The sequence below is a fragment of the Vanacampus margaritifer genome, chromosome 1 (assembly GCF_051991255.1).
Source record: "Vanacampus margaritifer isolate UIUO_Vmar chromosome 1, RoL_Vmar_1.0, whole genome shotgun sequence".
NCBI lineage: Eukaryota > Metazoa > Chordata > Actinopteri > Syngnathiformes > Syngnathidae > Vanacampus > Vanacampus margaritifer.
In genome coordinates this window covers 9,270,869-9,285,869 of record NC_135432.1, presented here as the reverse complement: position 1 = coordinate 9,285,869, position 15,001 = coordinate 9,270,869, and the positions used below count along the sequence as shown (strand labels likewise).

At 41.4% G+C, this 15,001-nt stretch overlaps 1 protein-coding gene across 6 annotated transcripts in view; it reads right to left on the bottom strand.

Annotated features, from left to right (window-relative positions):
- The window catches only part of itih6 (inter-alpha-trypsin inhibitor heavy chain family member 6), a 22,676-nt gene extending 7,833 nt beyond the window's left edge, over positions 1-14,843 (bottom strand). For 5 of the 6 annotated variants that reach the window (XM_077570033.1, XM_077570059.1, XM_077570043.1 and 2 more), the window contains exons 1-9: positions 14,408-14,843; positions 13,887-13,922; positions 10,146-10,300; positions 5,865-5,975; positions 5,217-5,467; positions 4,755-4,924; positions 4,566-4,682; positions 2,644-2,815; positions 410-1,810 (exon numbers count right to left, since the gene is read on the bottom strand). In XM_077570033.1, coding sequence (XP_077426159.1) covers positions 410-1,810; positions 2,644-2,815; positions 4,566-4,682; positions 4,755-4,924; positions 5,217-5,467; positions 5,865-5,975; positions 10,146-10,300; positions 13,887-13,922; positions 14,408-14,518 — 2,524 coding nt within the window. In that variant the 5' untranslated portion in view covers positions 14,519-14,843. The remainder of the gene's footprint in view (positions 1-409; positions 1,811-2,643; positions 2,816-4,565; positions 4,683-4,754; positions 4,925-5,216; positions 5,468-5,864; positions 5,976-10,145; positions 10,301-13,886; positions 13,923-14,407) is intronic. The other variant, XM_077570051.1, reaches the window with a different exon arrangement.
- Between the last annotated feature and the right edge of the window lie 158 nt (positions 14,844-15,001).

Sequence of the window (15,001 nt, the reverse complement as noted above, 5' to 3'; positions counted from 1 at the left end):
TGTGGTATGCTCTAATATGAGTTACTTTTCATTTGGTCATGATACAATTATTTGTTCATGAAATTTGAACTCTTCAACATTATTTATGTGTTAACTTAGTAATCACATTAGTTAGATATGATGATATTCTCAGTGATAGTTTTTAAAAGCAAAGGCAGTCCAATGTTTTTGAATGTGACTGATTTTGAGTTGACTAAAACTGCCATTTTATATGGGATAGTTCAATATACATTGAAAATTTATGCTGTTGTTTTGTCTATTTCTTTGGCATGTGAGTGCATTGAAAGTACTTAAAAACACAGAAAACCCATGAGCCCCCAGACCCCCGGCTAAATTTTCAGATAATTTCACTTTGGTCAAATCACATCCCTGGAGATGTTTGGTTGAGGTAAGATAGTAAAGAATTTACCCAGAAGGCCTGCCGCCTCCCACAACCTGGGCCCGTCCGTCACACCGGGCATGGGCGCAAAGGTGGCTGCCACCAGGGTGGCGACGCCAAAATCTTTTTCTGCTGCAGCCTTTGTGATGTTTGCTTCTAAATTCGGAGCAGGTACCGGAGTGGGAGCGGGTGGCGTGCCGGTGGCGTCTGGCCGAGGAGTAGCGGTGCTGCCATCCAGTTCCGTGCGCCTGGTAGCGGGCGGAAGGCTTGAGGATCTCTCGAGAAGGGCGGGAGGTGTGCCACTGCTCGCCACTTTTGGCGCCGCGGTGGGAAAAGGTGGCGTGGAGACCTTGCCGGGTGCGGAAGGTTGGACTGTCTTGGGAAAAGGGAGCAGAGAGCTGGATATTTTCCCAGCAGGAGGCACAGAGGCGCTTTTGGAATCATTGTGGGAAGGCTTTTTGCCAGAGAATGGCACAGGGGGAGGTTGAGTGGCAACAAGGCTGGAGGTTGGCGTTGTTTTCACAGTTTTTGCGGCGGGAAGAGGTACCAGAGGTTTTTTGGATTGTCCGGGAGGGTTTGGCTTGTTGGTTCTCGGGTTAGAGAGCAGGGGTCTCTTTACGGTGGACGTTTTGGTTGTCGTCGTTGCAGTTATGGAAACGGAAGGCTTGGCCGTGGTTGGAGCGACTTTGTCCGCATCGGGCTTCACCACGACTAAAGATGTGACGGGCGTGACGAAGTTGTACTCCAAGGAGAGGTTGGTGGCCTTGTCTGCCAGGAGCTTCTGGGCAACGGCGTCCGTGGCGTTGAGTTTGGCCAGGAGCAACTCCTTGATGGTGAAATATGCCCAGAGGCGCCGCACAAAGCTGGACATGCCTTCGGGAGCCCCCGAGCAGTCCGACGAGCGCCGGGTGCTGTTGAGCAAGACGTCGTTCTCCAGCTTCACACGCCGCTTGGAATCACTGGCGGAGAGGGACACCTTGAAGTCCTTCAGCCCCGCCCGAAGCCTTCCGGCCACCACCAACTCGGAGCCTCGGAAGTAGTTTGGGAAGAGAGAGCGAGTGACGTCGAACGCCTGATGGTCCAGATAGTCCAGCTGGACGTCGGACAGCAACGGGCTGGCCACCTCGTCGTAGAAGCCTTTCAGCTGCAGGGCGGCGTCCGCGTCCTCGTAAACCATCCGAGCCACGCCGCGGTTGTCCAGAGCCAAACGTTTGAGGAGCGAGAAGTCGGCGTCGTCCCCGAAGGCCAGGCCGAAGAGAGAGGCCGAGCCCAGCGCCTTCTTGGCGTTACTCAAGATGGCGTCGCCCGCCGTCACTCCCATCGTGGCCTCGCCGTCGGTGAGGAAAACCACCAGAGGGACGCGGCGGGAACCGGAGGACGGAGGGTTGATCAGCTGGGCGGCCGAGAGCAGAGCCGCATTGATGTTGGTCCCTGAAGAGAGAAGGAGAGAGCAACGCTGGAGATAAGCAAAGACAGAAAAACAAAGATGAGGCAGACCTGAGTAGACAAACGAAAGACTCAAAACCCCAAACTTGCCTTCAAACCATAATTTGGAAACTTAACCCTTGTTTGAAAACTGAATTTGATATCATAAACTTGTCTTCCAAAAAATATTTGAAACTCCAACTCTTGTTTGAAACCATAACCTTGATTTTTAAAGCAGTTTGAAGGGGAAGTCAACCTTAAACATTTCTTGACAAGGATATTTTATATGTGACCTCACTAGTCTAAACATGACATTCTGATTAATATTACATTTGTGGAATACGAGTTATGAAGCAAAATCCAGCGGTTTTATGCATCTCAGGGGGCGGCCATTTTGCCACTTGCTGTCGACTGAATTAAGATGACATCACAGTTGCTCAGGGCTCAGGCTACGACCAATCACAGCTAACCTGTTTTCTGAAGCTGAGCTGTGATTGGTTGTTACCTGAGACCTGAGCAACTGTGATGTCATTTTCACTCGACAGCAAGTGGCAAGATGGCCGCCTTTTGATTTTGATGAAAACTGCTGGATTTTGCATCTTAACTCATATCCCACTAACACAATATTAACCAGAATATCGTATTTAGACTACAGTAGTCGGGCTGCATAGAAAATATTATTGTCAAGAAATGATTTTTGGGTTGACTTGCCCTCTAAAGCAAATGTACAAGTAATTTAAGGCATATAATAATGAAAAAAATTACCTAAATTTTGATTCTAACCTAGACTTTTTAATTAAGCTGGCAATACAAATCCAGAAGAAACGATGTGGACTCACATCCTTCCGCGATAATCCTCTTGACGAACTCTTTGGCATCTCGTACGTTCTGCCTTGTGGCGCGCACCGTGCATCCTTTCTTCCACATGTGAACTTTATCGGAGAAGGTGACGATGTTGAAGTGGTCTCCTTCCCGAAGGTCCCCGAGGATGGTGGTCATCGCCTGCTTGGTCTGCTGGCACAAATCGCAAAAGCAGAGGCGCGTTCCAAAAATGGACGACACTTAAACGTCAAGGGCAAAAATGGATCTGTCCTTGTAATTGACGTGATTCCTAAATATTTAAAATATCAAAATGTGAGCCTGACTCTGACGAATGTCACCGGCCAACTCAAGCTGACGTGCGGAGGGAGCACACCTGGTATATATCCGCTCACCGAAAAAAGTGACCTACATTACCCAGCAGAAATGCTAAATCCTCTGTTTATTCACACTTTTATCAATTATTTCAACTATAATGGAGTGTCACAAAACACAACACATCCCTTTTACTCATATAATCAGAAAAACTTACTTTTTTTATATGGCACAGCCAAGTTAGTTCTTGACAAGTTAGCATATAGCAGCTAACACAGTTAGCATGTACACTTGAGCAAAACTAATAATTTATTATTAATAATAGAGTGTCACAAAAGACAACACATCCCTTCTACTCATATAATCAGAAAAACGTTCTTTCTTTTTATGGCACAGCCAAGTTAGTTCTTGACAAGTTAGCATATAGCAGCTAACACAGTTAGCATGTACACTTGAGCAAAACTAATAATTTATTATTAATAATGGAGTGCCACAAAAGACAACACATCCCTTTTACTCATATAATCAGAAAAACATACTTTCTTTTTATGGCATAGCCAAGTTAGTTCTTGACAAGTTAGCATATAGCAGCTAACACAGTTAGCATGTACACTTGAGCAAAACTAATAATTTATTATTAATAATAGAGTGTCACAAAAGACAACACATCCCTTCTACTCATATAATCAGAAAAACGTTCTTTCTTTTTATGGCACAGCCAAGTTAGTTCTTGACAAGTTAGCATATAGCAGCTAACACAGTTAGCATGTACACTTGAGCAAAACTAATAATTTATTATTAATAATGGAGTGCCACAAAAGACAACACATCCCTTTTACTCATATAATCAGAAAAACGTTCTTTCTTTTTATGGCGCAGCCAAGTTAGTTCTTGACAAGTTAGCATATAGCAGCTAACACAGTTAGCATGTACACTTCAGCAAAACTAATAATTTATTATTAATAATAGAGTATCACAAAAGACAACACATCCCTTCTACTTATATAATCAGAAAAACGTTCTTTCTTTTTATGGCGCAGCCAAGTTAGTTCTTGACAAGTTAGCATATAGCAGCTAACACAGATAGCATGTACACTTGAGCAAAACATTGGCATTGCTTTGCAACCTGTTATCCTAATACAGTAATATTTAAACAAATACATTCAGAAATATTTTTTAAATGTTTTTCATGTGCTTGAGTATCTGGAACAAGGTTACACAGCAAAAAAAAAAAAATTTATTTGGTTGTTACCAATATAACTATGAGATTCATTTTTCAAAAATCATTTCCTGTTTAATACATTTTGTAGAAACTTTATTTGGACTTATAATTTGTTATTGTGACATTGTTATTTACATGGGGAAGAGTGACTCCCTATCGCATGTTGTTTCTTTAGGAACGCTACAAGGCTTAACTTGCTTTCTTTATAAGCGTTTCACATCCTCAGCCTGCCGACCTATTTTTCTTGAAACTATATATATATATTTTTTTAAGTTACACAACATAAAAGGTCTGTTGCAAAATATCAGTTCCAAAAATTTCCTCCAATTCTAGAATGAGCCAAGAATGATTAGGGGATCTCAAAGCTTCACCATCATCATATTTGGTCTTATCGTGTGACTAGACCTGTCTGATCTTGGTGCCGATCATGGAGCCGCTGACATCGATGACAAATATGACATCCTTGGGGACCACGGGAAGTCCTCTGGGTGCAAAGTAATGCACAAAGTAGCCGTCAAACACCTGAGAGGCGGCGAGAAGACAGACGTCACACGTCTCCGTTTGATAGCATCGGCTTCCGACGATGTCGCTCACCTGGATGTCACCCATCAGGTCTGTGAGATTCACGTCGTACTGGATCACAAAGTCGGCGTTCAGACCCTTGGGGGAAATGCTGACCTGCTGCTGCGAAGTGGGAGCGTAACGAACCCGAGCGCAGCTCGCGCGCCGGTCAACCTGAGTCGATGCAGGAGGGTCTGCGTCGCCTGCAGGAGAAAAAAAACGTGCAGCAATTTCGACAGTTTGTATCAAGAGTTATCTGCATGGCAGAACACAGCAAGTATTTTTAATGGGTTTCTTGTGGGGTCCCTCAAGGAAGCTGTTTAGGTACACTTTTATTTTCAATTTTTATAAATGATTTACCTTGTACTGTTAAAAATAGAGTAATTTTAAGGTTTTTGCTGTATTCATTTTGAGGACCCCAGGAAGACTAGCAACCGTTCAGTTTGTGGACGCTAATGGGGATTCTAATAAAGAATAAACATGAGCCAGAAAGACCTTGAACGTTGTGGTCGGACAGCAGTCTGCTTGTCCGAAGTGGAAGGACCTTGACGAAAGTGACGCCCGTCGGCTCGGAGAGACTGATGTCCAACGTGAGGTTGGAGACGGGCTGGCCGGGCCGCAGACCCACGCTGAGCTCGTAGCGGCCCAGGCGGCGAGGGAGCAGCTCCTCGTAAGTCAGGCGGAAGGACATCCGAGCTCCGGCTGGCACGCTCACCGCCACACGAAACTTCTCAATCTCGCGCTCTCTAGTGGAAACAAACGAGGGTTGTTAGAAAGAACCATGGGGAGTTCCACGTGGACAGGACTGCTAAAGTCTTTATCGTCCTCCTTGAACCAGGAAGTAGATTGCTCACTGACAAACTGCTAACTTCTAATTTGATAGCCATTCCGAAATGACAAATTTGCTTTAATCAGAAGTTATTAATAATACAAAGGGCAAAAAAAAAATGTTTTCCTTTCTGGTGGTCTTCATTCCACTCAAGTCTGCTAAGCTAAACCTAAAATAAGATAAGCTAATCTTTATTGGCTCCTGAATGGGGACATTAAAATAGATAAGATCATTTTAGCGTTATGGAAACAACAAACTAAAGGTGACCCATGACCTTTGCCCAGTCCACTAACTGGATGTTATGTGGAACTAACTTGGTAGCGAGCAGTCCTGCTGTTTTTCCGTGCTTCTTTGCCGCGTCGTATATTTTCCTGGCCGTGGCTCGTTCTTTCACCTGCGCCGCGTACTCCTTGCCGCTGGACGTGCTGATGGAAAGGACGAAAGACATCAAGGAGATGAAGTGGCTCACGTTCAGTGGCCCCGTTGCAACAAACTGCACTTTCATGGAGACCATCATCATAATAGAGGACCAGGGCTGGACTGGCCATCTGGCATACAGGGCAGAAGCCTGGTGGGCTGGCCTCTTTTGGGGCCAATGCAGTGCTTTTAAATGATTACTTTCCTACATTTGACCGTAAGAGACTGGCCCCACAATTAATAAGGACTAGTCCATTAATCTATTTTAAATATAGATAGCAAACTGAAACATCAATAGGCAGAACTACGTTAGGCAAGAGTCGGACTGGGCTGGGCCAGGGCCAATTTTTTTTGTACCAGTCCAGCTCTGTACAGGAGCGTAACAACTGGGGGTGTTAGAAAAATATCGGCAATATATCGCGATATTACAGCGTGCAATTCTCGAATCGATTCAATATGCGACTGAATCGATTTTTAAACATAATTTTGTTTTATGGGAATATTCAACAAAACGTTTTACTTAGGGTTAGGATTCACACATTAAGCATGGAAGAATGTTATATTAATGGAACATTAAGCCTTAATATTTGATTTCAGTGCTGGTCGAACATGAAACAGACTGCAACCTGTTTGTTAAATGCTCAGTTAAAAGCCTGAATTTTCAGATAAATAAATACATTTTCATGCAAATCTTACAGTGTACATGTACAAGTTTGTTGATTAGTATTTTCTGAATTTGAGTTAAAAAAAAAAATCGCAATAATACATTTTTAGATTCGTATCGGGATTAAGCGAATCGAATGGTGACCTATGAATCATGATACGAATCGAATCGCCAGGTACTACGCAATTCACACCCCTAGTGACGACACAACGGCATGGAAGCGAGTTTTGGTTGCCGCTTTGCTCTCCAAAAACTTTTCATTTTAGTTGGAATTGTTTAGTTTCAGGCAGCATTGCAGTCGACGTTGGCCTTACGTTTCAGAAGTTGCGTGTTCAAATCCAGGCTGTGGCCTTCCTGTGTTCTATAGGCAGGAATTCCAAAAACATGAATATTGGAAAATGTCCTGACTGGTTCTTTGTCTACACATGCCCTGTGATTGGCTAACGACCAGTGCGGAGTGTACCTGCCTCTCGCGCTTCGTTAAACGGCAGCGTGGATAAGTGAGCTTAATGGGAATTATTTTTCCGAGCAATTTGAAGTCGGACCCGCGTCACGGAACGTTACCAGGGTATTTCATAACGCTTGCACACTTCACCTTCATTGTTGGGTTGCCACGGCAACACACATGTTGCTTGTTAGCAGCGGACGGCATGTGAAAAGGTGGCGTGCTCCAAAACAGGCCGAGTGGAAAAATAATTTCCCCCCATGCAAGCAGCACCCAACAAAATCCCCGAGCCAGACCGACTCCCGAGCTCGAACCAACAACCGACTTCCTTATTGCTGCGGGGGTCACATGACAAGGTGCTAAATTAAGGTCAAATCCTTAGAATAAATATATTCCGGGAGGAAAAAAAAACCTTCAAACAGCAACTAAAATAAACGTGTGGGCATAAAAGGCGGCTTGTCCGGGCCGCGTGCGTGCGAAGGTCCGAGTGGAAAATGGAAGGCGCTTTTGTTTCCGTGCTGCCGAGGTGAACCGTGGGCTGTGCGTCCACCAACAAAGCCTTCTAAGTTTCACACGCAACACTTTTTTTTTCTTCTCCGGTGGGTATTTGCCAGCGGTACCGGCTCAGAGTGTGCGAAAATATGCAGAGGTGCAAAAAAACAACAACAAAAAACAAATTTAAAATGGCTGCCAACTCGCACATAGTTAAAATGTGGAAAGGCGGCAGGGGATGCGGTGGGCATCTCCCGCTTGGCAGCGGGCCACAGTCAACTGTGCCGCCGCCGAGGGGAGGGGGGGGGGGGGTCGGTGGGGGGTGAGCGGCACTGGGCAAACTTCTGTCGCTTTCTGCATGAACTTTCTGCCCGGCCAGCGCGCATAAAAGGCGCCATTCATGCTCATTTGGGTTCCCGCTTCCGAGCGCCATGATGGCTGCCGGCGCGGGCCATTGATTTGTTTGTTTAGTTTAAATTTAGCACTTGGAAATGAGCGCGCTTCCCAACACCCTTAGTAATCAAACGATGCCCCGCCCCCTGACGCCTTGCGTAATTCCTCGCAACTTACCTCTGGATCTGCTATTTGCCCTTGAAATGAATGCGCTTTGGTCACCCGAGGTGGAAGAAAACATCAAGACTGACTGGGACATTCATAAAGTTCACTTGCGGATGTTGTCAGACGGCGACGCTTTGAGACACGAGGCGATTGGTTTGCAGATTTTGTTCTTTTGACTTGTGAGCAAAATTGGAGGTTTGAGCGCTAAATGGTGGCTAGTAAACTTAATTGAAGTCACTTCACATCAAGCAGCACTTATAACGGACTAAACAGTTTTTCAAAGCTTCATGCTAACATAAAATGAAGGAAGTGGCTCGTTAACTCATTCACTGCCATTGACGACTATAGACGTCAAAAATTCATGTGAACTATTTCTATTAGTTTAACATTTTTTTTCCATTTCATTAATTTTTTTTTATAAAAACATATATTTTTTTATTGTACATTTATAACAGATATAAAATTATCATGCGATTAATTACGATTAAACGGCCCTTATTTTGATTTTTTTTTTATTAAGCTCATCAGGCAATTATTATTTTTTTTATTGTAATTAATCACATTACTTCACTTGTTAACTAACAATTAATCACAAATTTTATATCTGTTCTAAATTTAAAAATAAATTAATTAATTAATTAAAATTAAAATTCTAGGTTTTCATACTCTTGTTAGCAAAAGTGGCAAAAAATGTTAAACTAATAGAAATAGTGAAATTAATTTTTGACGTCGAAAGCCGTCAATGGCAGTGAATGAGTTAAATGTAACCGCTGGTGACTCATGTAAATCATTCGTGCCCCCCCAAAATGATTACACTTTGGAGGGACTTTTGTCTACTAACATACACAATTAGTGGGGCTCGGTCCGTGTTCCCAGCAAATAGTGGGCCGTGACTTTTTATTGTGCCACTCTTAAAACTGCTGGGTCAAAAATAACTCAATTTGAGTCCAAAATTGGACCAACCCGCTACTTGTGCCAATTTGACCCAACTTTCTGGACTGAAGAGCCATAACGAAATAAATTAGTTTGTTTAGTTACAAAACAACCCAAAACAAATTAGTGGGTTGGTCCATTTAAAAAAAAATAATAATAATAATTGGGCTATTTTTGACCCAGCAGTTTTTTAAGGGTCTATACGCATATTGCACTATTATGAAGGAATTCTGGTCATTTGTATGTACTCAACTAATACAGAACGTATAACATATCCATCGTTTTAGTATGTCAATACTCAATATTGTGTATTTGCATTAACTCATTCACTGCCATTGACGGCTTAAGACGTCAAAAAATTCAATTTAACCATTTCTACTAGTATAATAATTTTTCCACTTTTGTTAACAAAAGTATGAAAACCTAGAATCATTTTAATTGTACATTTAGAACAGATATAAAATTTGTGATTAATCGTGAGTTAACTAGTGAAGTCAATTACAATTAAAAAATGCAATCACCTGACGTGATAAAAAAAAGAAAAAAGAGAATATTATTAAAAATTAGGGGCGTAACGCAATTACAATTTTTAATCGTAATTAATCGCATGACTTCAGTAGTTAACTCACAGTTAATCACAAAATTTATACCTGTTCTAAATGTACAGTAAAAAAATTCTAGGTTTTCATACTCAACACAACAACAAAAACAAACAACAAAAGTGGGCGGGAAAAAGTTAAACTAATAGAAATAGTTCAAATGAATCTTTGACGTCTATAGCCGTCAATGGCAGTGAATGAGTTAATATGGACAGAAGGTATTTTTATTAAAATGCAGCTATACAGATCAATAAGTATTGCAATAACATGGACTGAAAATATTTGCTTCAAAATGCGGCATCAAAAAAACAAACAACCCAATTTTTTCAAAACAATCCAAAGTTGGGTCAACTTTTTGACCAAAATTGGGCTATTTTGGACCCAGCCGGCACCTCAGGCTAATGCTTCATTCATCAAAAGTGGGAAGCCCCTCCTCCCAATGTCATGGAGCCCCTTTGAGCGAATCCGAGTGCAAACGCGGACTCACATGGAGAAGTTGGAGATGAAGGCGGAGGAAGGCAAGTCCACCTCGAAGGCGGCTTCCTTGGTGACGGCCATCTGGTTCCACACGGAACTCTGCACGCTGGTGACGGCGTAGCGGGACACCACGCGACACCTGACGTGGTAATCGGTCACCTTCAGCTGCGCAGGTGCGGCACAGGAGCAAATGTGAAAAGGAAAAGTTCATACATTGGAATCCTTTCGTGCAGTAGGATGCTTTGTTGGGATAGAGAAGTTTTTCTTGAACCCTCCTGTTATGTTGTGGGTCAAAATGACCCATTATCAAGTTAGAAAACAACAAATATTTTTTTATTTTATTTTATTTTATGCTTTGAAGCTTGCCATCAACAGATAACAAATGGTTCATTTTGACATATTTGCAATGAAAGCAGTTAATAATGAGCTATAATAATGTTTTTCAGGATTCTTTTAAAACTTCGGGTAAAACTTAATAATAAGTTAAAAACAATGTTTTGGGATTGGCTGGCAACCAGTTCAGGGTGTACCCCGCCTACTGCCCGAAGCCAGCTGGGATAGGCTCCAGCACCCCCGCGACCCTTGTGAGGAAAAAAGCGGCCAAGAAAATGGATGGATGGATGGATGGACAATGTTTTGGAATATTCAGCTGACACATTCAAAGATGAAAAAGGACAAACTATTTTTTTGTTTTTAAACTGTTTTTGTTGACATATTTTCAATAAAAAAAATGGTTACTGTTGTTTATTGGAATGCTTTTGGAACATTAAATATAGCCTGGGTCAAAATGACCCATTTGAATGTTGAAGAACTGCAAATGAGTCGGTTTTTGCTACGGTATATGAAACTTCTCATCACCAGGCAACTAAAAAGTTTCATTTTGACATATTTGAATTGAAAACTGTTAATCGTGGCCTACATGTCATTATCAGAATGCTATCGGAAGATTAAACACAATCTGGGTCCACTCACTTGTTTCAAAGTAAAGAACAACAAAAAGTAAAAAAAATAATAAAAAAAAGTTAATTTGAAATATTTGCAACAATGTTTATCAGGAAGCATTTTCATCACTAAACTATAACTATAACTATAACTAACTATAGCCTGGGTCAAATTGACCCGGGAACATTATTGCTGTTTCTGACGAACCAACCTAACAAGAGGGTTAAAATGACCTGTCACTGTTTTTTGAGAGGAAATTTTATGGATCAGTAGTACTAGTGGTATTGGTACTACTTGAGATCAGTGACTACTTAACTCATTAACTGCCATTGACGGCTATAGAAGTCAAAAATTAATTTGAACTATTTCTATTAGATTAACATTTTTTTCCCATTCTTGTTAACAAGAGTATGACAACTAGAATTTTTTTTAATATTCAGAACAGATATAAAATCGTGAATTAACTAGTGAAGTCATGCGATTAATTACGATGACAAATTTTAATCGGCTGGCGCCCTTAATTTTTAATAATTTTTTTCTTCTTTTTTTTTAAAAGAAAAGAGTATTAAAAAATTAGGGGCGTCGGGTGATTATTTTTTTAAATTGTAATTAATCGCATTACTTTACTAGTTAACTCACGATTTAAAGAAAAGAAAAGAAAGGATTATTAAAAAATTAGGGGCGTTAGGTGATTACATTTTTTAAATTGTAATTAATCGCATGACTAGTTACCTCACGATTAATAACAAATTTTATATCTGTTCCAAATGTGCAATATATATATATTTTTTAGGTTTTCACACCTTTAACAAAAGTGAAAAAAAATGTTAAACTAATAGAAATCGTTAAAATGAATTTTTGACGTCTATAGCCGTCAATGGCAGTGAATGAGTTAAGATTTGAGTACTCACACTGGTGTCGGTTTGGAAAAAAAGGGGTATCGGAAATCCCTAGCAAAAATGCGGTCAGGCAGTTAGTTAGGCGGGCTAATGTTGTCAAGCTGCCAGCTGTGAAGTGTTTGTCCTTCTTTTTCTATGTCAGGCGACGCTCCGATTCCCTCCACCGTCTCAACAACACAAAGCGACTCCCCGCATGCCGTCTGCTTGTTTGCGCAAACGGCACCGGCGCCTGCTGAGAGCAGCGCGTTCATCCGACGCGGCGTGCCGTCCCGCAGTCGCGTCGGGCCCGCTGGCTGACATTTTCCAAGCGCCAACTTTCTTTTCTTGTTCCAACTGACATCGTTCCCATTGAAGATCTCAGCTCAAGCGTTGACTCGTCACGCCGGATGTTTACGTGTGCCGTTACATTGAATCAAACGTTTTACAGATTGCGACGTGCGCAGATGGACGCCACGTTCTCAAGATGGAGGTCGCTCGTCGCTTCAGCACGCTATAGTTGAGTTGTGATTGTTTTGATGCCTTTATGACAGCGTTGAACTTGAAACCAAACTGGGCTGCTCATCAGTAGAGGTGGAAGAAGTACTGAGGCTTCAACTACAAAACATTTCTTAAATCCAGGTCAGTTGTATTTAACTTTTAAGTTATAAACGTTTGCATTAAATCTTTTATGTTAGGACTGTTTGTTTTTAAACTTTTATTTAAATCTTTTTCTTTTTTTTTTATCAGCAATACATTTACATGGAATAATGATTTAAGAACATTTTTCATTTTTCTGGTATTTAAACCCAGTGATAATTAGTTATGTTCAATACCACTTTTTTCCTCAGACCAGTACCAGTAAGAGTACTCAACCGATACCAAGTACCATACCATTAGTAGGCCTGATTTTGATACATAAACTAAACTAAAACAAAACAATTACGGATCATTTTAATAAGTGTGTGCCAAAAAATCGATTCTCATAAGAATCGCGATTCTCATTTAGTATGATTCAGAATCGATTTTAAATGTTCCAAAATCGACTTTATTTTAATTATTTTATACTGTCTTGCCTTTGTGTGTGCTTTTATTTGGAGCGCTATTCATGTTGTACCCGATTTGGCCACTTAGGGGCAGTGTGGTTCCACACGGTCTAATACACTGTTAAGTTGTAGCCACATTAGAGAGTAGAACGAAAAAGTCACGATCAAGTTATTCCAATAAAAGTTTTCCAGCGTGGAGCCATTCTTTTGTGTGATAAAAGTGCCAGTATTGCGCTAATTAGCATTAGCGAGTCAGACTGGAGTAGATCATTACGATTCCTTGAAAATCTATAAATTGAAGCAAAAATCATTGTCAATCAAATCATTTTGAATCAAAAATCGTTCTTAATCGAAAACCGATTCTGAATCGAATCGCACACCCCTAGATTTTAATATAGATATATATATCTCAATAAAGCACTTGTCCTTAAAATTGTATGAAATTAATGGCAATTTTCGATTCGTCCAATTTCTAGCTTCTCATTGTAAAACGGCCACGTGGTTGCGAGTACGATATCTTGAAATAAGGCCTGCTGGTATCGGTACTCGCCCATCCCTGTAGTGTTAATGTTAAAACTGAGCATAATTTATTTATTAAGTACAGCTCAGTTAACATGAGTGCAAGTTGAATTGAACCTTTAGCGGTTTAATTTCAAACATTGTTTTTAATATAACTTCTCCGTGCAATAAATTCGAATTAAATCATTATTTAAGAACTGTTGGTTTTTATTTTTCGCTTTGTTTAAGCGATCAAATATAATTTTGTAAATACTATAAATAGCACTTGTGCGCTGTTAATCTCTTGTTATGATTTGTTTGAACCTCTGCGATGACAACAAAAGTTGATGGCAGCAGGCAGGCAGCGTGCAGTCGAGTGTGAATACTCACCACTGGTCTTGCCACTTTGCTTTGGCGTTTGCTTCTCTGCAAGAGACGAGAGAGCCGCGGTAGTGTGTAAGAACAACAACAAAGTGCTGGCGCTGCTGAGCTAAAACAAGACAACTAATGATGGGTCTCGCGGATCTGAAGTTGGGGTTGCGTGGCCACACTAAGACAAATAATGAATCCTGACCATTCGCCAATGGAGGGGAAGTAAATAAATAAATAAATGGTCTCAGTGTAAATGTTGAGCAGGCGGAAGGTGCGCGTGTGGTTTCAAATGATCATTTGGCACACAAGTCATTGCCGTGTCCACACATCACATCCGGGTATTTCGTACAAACAACCTGAAGAACGATGTGGGAACTTCTAACGGTCTCCTCTTTCATTTTACACGCATTCCCCCCAAAAAAGTTTGGACCATTAAAGACGAATTTCATGTTTAAAGTGTGCACCTTAAAAATGAAATAGTTCACAGATACTGTCTATATGTGTCTTGGCATCAAAGAAGAAGAAAAAAATGTCCTCACCCTTGGAAGATTTTGTCCAGGATGATCCGAATAATCCCGACATAATCCCTCTTGGCCGTAAAACAGGAAGAAAAGCGAAAAGCACTGGATGCTCCATAGCATCATTTTCATGATCAAGCAGTCTTGTTAACCCTCAAACAAAAGTTAAATGTTAGACGTCCGCACGAGTGACGCACCTCACATTTTAACCACCAACTACTACGCACACGCACGCGCGCTGCCCGCCAGCCTGCCTGCCTGCTTGAGTTCCCACTCCTTCCCTCCTCCCTCACGTCCGTGGATGAAAAAAAGAAAAACACGCCAAATATATCCCTCCTATAGCCAAGGTACAGTGAGCAAAAAAAAAAAAAAAAAAAAAGGCGGCGAGAAGTTGGAAAGAAAATAAAAGTCTAGCCGTTCTTCTGCGCCTACTGGAAATTTCGCGGGCTTCTGCCACTCGCATTCACGAGCGGAATGGCGGATTGCTGACATGCATGCTCAGTTATGCGAGCAAAAGCAAAAAAAAAAAAAAAAAAAACAACAACTGGGAAGTTACGTGCTCTCTTCTGCCCACCACACTGGAGCCCATTCACTGTACACGCACTCGCGCTTCAC